At 32.5% G+C, this 5,000-nt stretch overlaps 2 protein-coding genes across 5 annotated transcripts in view; one reads left to right on the top strand and one right to left on the bottom strand.

Moving 5' to 3' along the window:
* The window catches only part of LOC125046729 (adenosine 5'-monophosphoramidase HINT3-like), a 7,187-nt gene that overhangs the window by 1,026 nt on the left and 1,161 nt on the right, over window positions 1–5,000 (top strand). Inside the window, exons 2-6 of one of the 2 annotated variants that reach the window (XM_047644630.1) lie at window positions 2,068–2,171; window positions 2,403–2,510; window positions 3,005–3,122; window positions 3,360–3,553; window positions 3,751–5,000. The exon at window positions 3,751–5,000 is cut by the window's right edge and continues 1,161 nt beyond it. In XM_047644630.1, the coding sequence (XP_047500586.1) occupies window positions 2,073–2,171; window positions 2,403–2,510; window positions 3,005–3,122; window positions 3,360–3,553; window positions 3,751–3,789 (558 nt within the window). In that variant the 5' untranslated portion in view covers window positions 2,068–2,072 and the 3' untranslated portion in view covers window positions 3,790–5,000. The remainder of the gene's footprint in view (window positions 1–2,067; window positions 2,172–2,402; window positions 2,511–3,004; window positions 3,123–3,359; window positions 3,554–3,750) is intronic. The other variant, XM_047644631.1, reaches the window with a different exon arrangement.
* The window catches only part of LOC125046730 (swi5-dependent recombination DNA repair protein 1 homolog), a 5,231-nt gene continuing 4,532 nt past the window's right edge, over window positions 4,302–5,000 (bottom strand). For all 3 annotated transcript variants that reach the window (XR_007116665.1, XR_007116666.1, XM_047644632.1), the window contains one exon: window positions 4,302–5,000. This exon is cut by the window's right edge. The gene's annotated coding sequence lies outside the window, so the exon portion shown is untranslated.

Raw genomic sequence — 5,000 nt, 5'->3', positions numbered from 1 at the left:
AATGAGACAATATTATAAAAATACCTTATCTTAAGTTCGGCTTTGTGCTATCTTAACCCTCTGTATTGCAATGTTATCATTATTTTTCTTTATCTTAAGTCTGTCGAGCCATTTTGTGTTTGTGATATTTTTATAATTATTTTGTGATTCTAACTACTAATATTGGTCTTGACATATCAAATTGCAGAAGAGTTTTAATTGAGTGTTTCATAGTACTCTTTCTGTTCAGGTAAAAAAAAAAAAAGAAAAAAAAAATTATAGATAAAATTATTAATTTAAACTCGGATAAAATATTGCCTGCCCAAAATACAGGCAATAGGCTTACTTGAGCAGCCACTCTACTTGGTGTCCACACGAACATTTGTGTGCGGTGACAACTCCATTACCTCCCCTCTGCAATTTTATTTTCTCTTTTTGTGAATAAGTGTTTTTAGCTTTTTTTTGCTAATTTCCAATGTTTATATTTGTCATTTGATTTGCTATATCTAGATGGTAATAGACTGTTTTCTTTGTACAGACTCCATATAATTTTTTTAGGTATTCTATAAATCAATGCAATAATGATAACAATGAGTAACATTTTTTTTTTTTTTTATAACATTTAATTATCTATAATACAACCTCCCCTGCCAGTCACAGCAGGCAGGAATAGGATCTTGAGCATGGAAATAGTGTCCTCCCTGGAGCTAGTGCTCTTTCACTCAAAGCTTGTAGAAAATACATTCCACACTCATTTACTGATAGAAATAATGCATAAATGCCCATTGGGTCTAATCAGCCTACAAGAATTTTGTGCACTCATAGGAGTCACTCCTGTAACCCCAGCTTCAGCTGAAATTCTCTTGACAGCAAGTTCCTGTCCTCATCCACATGATGGCATGTTCACATCACCTGCCCCTCAATCAAATTTTTTTTATGACATGATGGTCACATCATCAAATTGTAGGGGTTAAAATATGCCTTTAGAAATAATTGGCACAAGAAGGTGTAGAATTCATTTGTATGTTTTCTGTGACATGATGATTGGCAAATGTGTGTGAACTATGAGGCAATGGCTTCTTATTTCTTCACTTTCTTTAGAGCTGTAGCATTAGCTGAAGGAATATAGTGGCAAATGATGACAGGTGCATCACTGTCCATACTTTAAATGACAAAGTTTAAAATCTTATTTTTGCTAGTATCTTGTTTTGATGTATTTGTTTAGGGGGAAAGCAGATGATAAAAAAAAATATTACAATATAACTTGTATGCAGTAGCTGATGCAGATAGCCATGCATTATGTATTTAATTTATTCTTATATTTATCTTAATGTTGAGACCTTAGCTGAAACATTTTCTTGTTACAACAACTGGATGAATATTTAGAAAATGTATATATTCTACTGTATTAGAAATGGAAAGCAGACTTTGCATATTTTGTGTATAACTGTATGAGTTTATCTTACTGTTCCAGCATGAAATACAATGTTTATGGTTTGCATTATTTTCAGAGCACTTGCCAGTGAAAATACTATATTGAATCACAGATATGCTCTTACCTAGGGCTTATAAGCAAAACCATAGTATGGAGAGCATGATTTTCAAGTTCCATTGTTGTTAACCCAATGCTTCTGGGGATGGCATGTAAATACTTACCATACCCACTGTGACTTTAGTTTATTAATTGTTTTTACAAATAGATGGCTCCACAAGTACTTAGTCAGCAATGAGCTAATTACTAGTACTACCTATCTCACCTGTTTACCAATTTTCTTGATTTTTGGATATATATATATATATATATATATATATATATTTTATTGCTGTTTGTAATATTACTAACATTGTAATAATCATTATGTCTTAGGATAGCATTAGAAAAAAAAAAAAAAAAACACTGAAGAAAAGTAGGAAGGAGTTGAGGTCGTGAGGTCTACTAATTGACGCCTTAGTGGCTAAACACTTGTGGAGCCATTTGTGTACAGACATTTTTTAAGCAACACTACAGTGAACTACATTTCCTAACAGCATTGGGTTAAGTAAAGTAGACAGTGGAACAGGAATTAGAATTTCCTAACTTTTCCCCAGATCAAATGTTAGCTTCAATCAGTCTTCAGTCAAGGTGGTCGGTTAATTTGGCTGCCAGACTTTTGCACCTAACTGAAAAAGTATATTTTGGAGCTGGGAGTAAGGTAGGAAGTTCTGACCTTTAGGTTATTATGATTTTTGTTCTTTTTGAGTTTGTTGCAGGTAGTGCCAAGCATATAAAAAAAAAAAAAAAAATTATATAGCAGGTTATTTTAGCAATCTTAATTGATTAAGACAATATGAAAATGCTTACAAAATCACTCATAAGAAAAAAGATAATTATAAAAGAATCAAAGTAATTATAAATCATTATTTTTTATACACTTACTTTTCAGCTAAGTGTGAGCAACATGAGTGCACCAGCTCAGCAGCAGACTGACAGAGGGAAGTGTGTCTTCTGCAGAATCTGTGATGGAGTTGAGCCAAATAACATCTTGCATCAGGTCAGTATGCTATAAGGGGAGATTTCTTCTTTCTAATTGTTATCAGCTTACTTATATTATAATCCTCTTTTGTACAACAATTTTTAATTAAATTAAAAGTGTGCAATAGAGTTTGCATCAGAACAGTTGTTAAGAAGTTCTGGCTTGATACAACCACCTACTTTGACAAATTTTTAGGAAAGAATAATGTGTTACTAAGATATGATTTGATCTGGATGAAAACTATTTTTGGCAAATATTTAAGTGAGGCACACACATGAATAGAAACCTGAATAAATAACAGTGACATAATTCTTCTGTGTGCAAGAATGTTAAGCAGTTGTTAATTGTGATTGTTATTGTTTCAGATGTGTTATTAATTTTTGTGTATAGGTATGGAACCTTTGCTTTTCTTTATAACACCATACCAGTATTTCAGTGAAGGTGTATCATGGATGTTGAGGTTATTAACACCAAATATGGTAAAAATATAAAACTCCTTTTTTTTTTATCAGGATGATGAATTTGTGGTGTTCCCAGACATCAGGCCAGCAGCTCCCCACCACTACCTGATCGTCCCAAGGCACCACTACATTGATGTCAAGAACCTCTCGGCAGACCACATTCCCATGGGTAAGGGCTCACTGTCATAAAATGAGTATGTATGTTATCTATCTATATTTTAAATTGATTGTCTTTTCTTTTCTACTTATTATCTTTTCTTTAAGGAATAACAGTATAGATTAAGACTATTGTATCATGCAATACAGATGTATTATCTGATCTACTTTTAATTTGCATTATCTTTTCTTCGTCTTATGTTTTCTTTAAAAATAATATAGATAAAAAATGTTTTTTTTTATCACACAGTGGAGAAGATGGTGTCTCTTAGCAAGGAAGTTTTGACAGCTCAGGGTGGTTGTGAATCCACTGCCAGACTTGGATTCCACTGGCCACCCTTCCACACGGTCAGCCATCTCCATCTCCATATCATTGCACCAGAGGGGGAGATGGGCTTCATAGCACGTGGGATGTTCAAAAAGGATTCATTTTGGTTTGTTAGTGTAAGTATTTGGTGCACTGGTGTGGGTGTTGATGGCCATTACATGTATAAGTACATGCACACTCACTGTACACTTGTTACCAGAATATTTAATATGTAAATATGCATAAGTTAGCATGTACATGAGAATGATTTTTGTTTTTCTTTCCCAAGAATTATGATGCCACAGCCTAGTAACAAACATTAATCATCTTTCAGCCTGAGACAGCCATTCAAAGACTCCGGCAGAAGATGTAGCACATAGTGCAGTACTCGACAGTGGTGACTCCCAACATCGTGCTTGGCACAATCTAACCCTCCCTTCAGAGTCTGTCACTGTCGTGCAAATTTTTTCAGAAGAGGGCAGTTTGATGATGATGATAATAACAGTTTGACAATAAAGACGTAGAAATGCTTAGAAATAAATGTTATATATGTGGGACATTGAATATGTGTTGATTAATCGGATATATTTTTGTTTAATTATTACAGAGAAATTATTTTATATAAGATTTTGCACATATCTCACATCAGTGCCATGACTATGAGCAAAACATTATTTTTCCTGTTGCTTTGTTTCCTTTGACTTGATGTATTGATTTTGAAAATCTAGTATTGAGAGATAAGACTTGCTGTAAAAATAGAGCATTTGCCATATAAATTGTGAGATTTATTGCTACTAGGTCTACTTCTCAGCCACAGCATATGAAATGAAATTTTTCCCCATAAATGTTTTAAATTTAACCTTTGTAATCAGTATTTCATGTAAATTTTTTTTTTTTTTTTTTTTTATTCATTTTAGGCAGGTTCTTCTAATGCAGCTATTGCAAGTTTGATAGAAATATGCCATTTAATGATGGAAATTAGAATTTTTGGAAATTATTTTAAAAATTTAGTCTGGTGATTTAACGTAGATTCATACTATATGGAAAAAAGAAATGAAACGGCTGTGAGTATCATGGTGCACATTTTGAGCCAAAAAATATGTAGTGTAAATGAAAATTTATTTTTATATTCTGTTTGTTTGAGGGATAATAATTGCAGGGAAAAGTCGACATACATTTTGATTTAAACTTTTGGTGCGGTTCTGTAACTGTTGGAATGCTAAGAATAATACCTATGCATTTATTAAGATAAATAGATATTATGTAAAGTATTAGATGTTTTAAAATGACAATAATATGGTTTACCACCAAAGAATCACACTGATAAATAAAAATAAAAAATAGAAAGAAAAAGTAACAAGAATGAAGAAACATGGTATTATTTGGTATCATTGTGACCTTTCTTACCAGAAAAAACATTGAGAGGTCCTAAGTGCAGAGCGGAAAATATAGGGTGCTATTTCATCATAATGTGTTCCCATGTAAGGCCAGTGTATTGCCATTATATATTATAGTTTTGTATTAGAATTATGTTGCTACCTTTTAGAGTTCAGTCAGACTAAGAAGTATATTAAATTATCTATA

Source organism: Penaeus chinensis, chromosome 39 (genome assembly GCF_019202785.1).
Source record: "Penaeus chinensis breed Huanghai No. 1 chromosome 39, ASM1920278v2, whole genome shotgun sequence".
Taxonomy (NCBI): domain Eukaryota; kingdom Metazoa; phylum Arthropoda; class Malacostraca; order Decapoda; family Penaeidae; genus Penaeus; species Penaeus chinensis.
The sequence above is the reverse complement of the archived record's forward strand: the minus strand, read 5'-3'. Positions and strand labels throughout refer to the sequence as shown.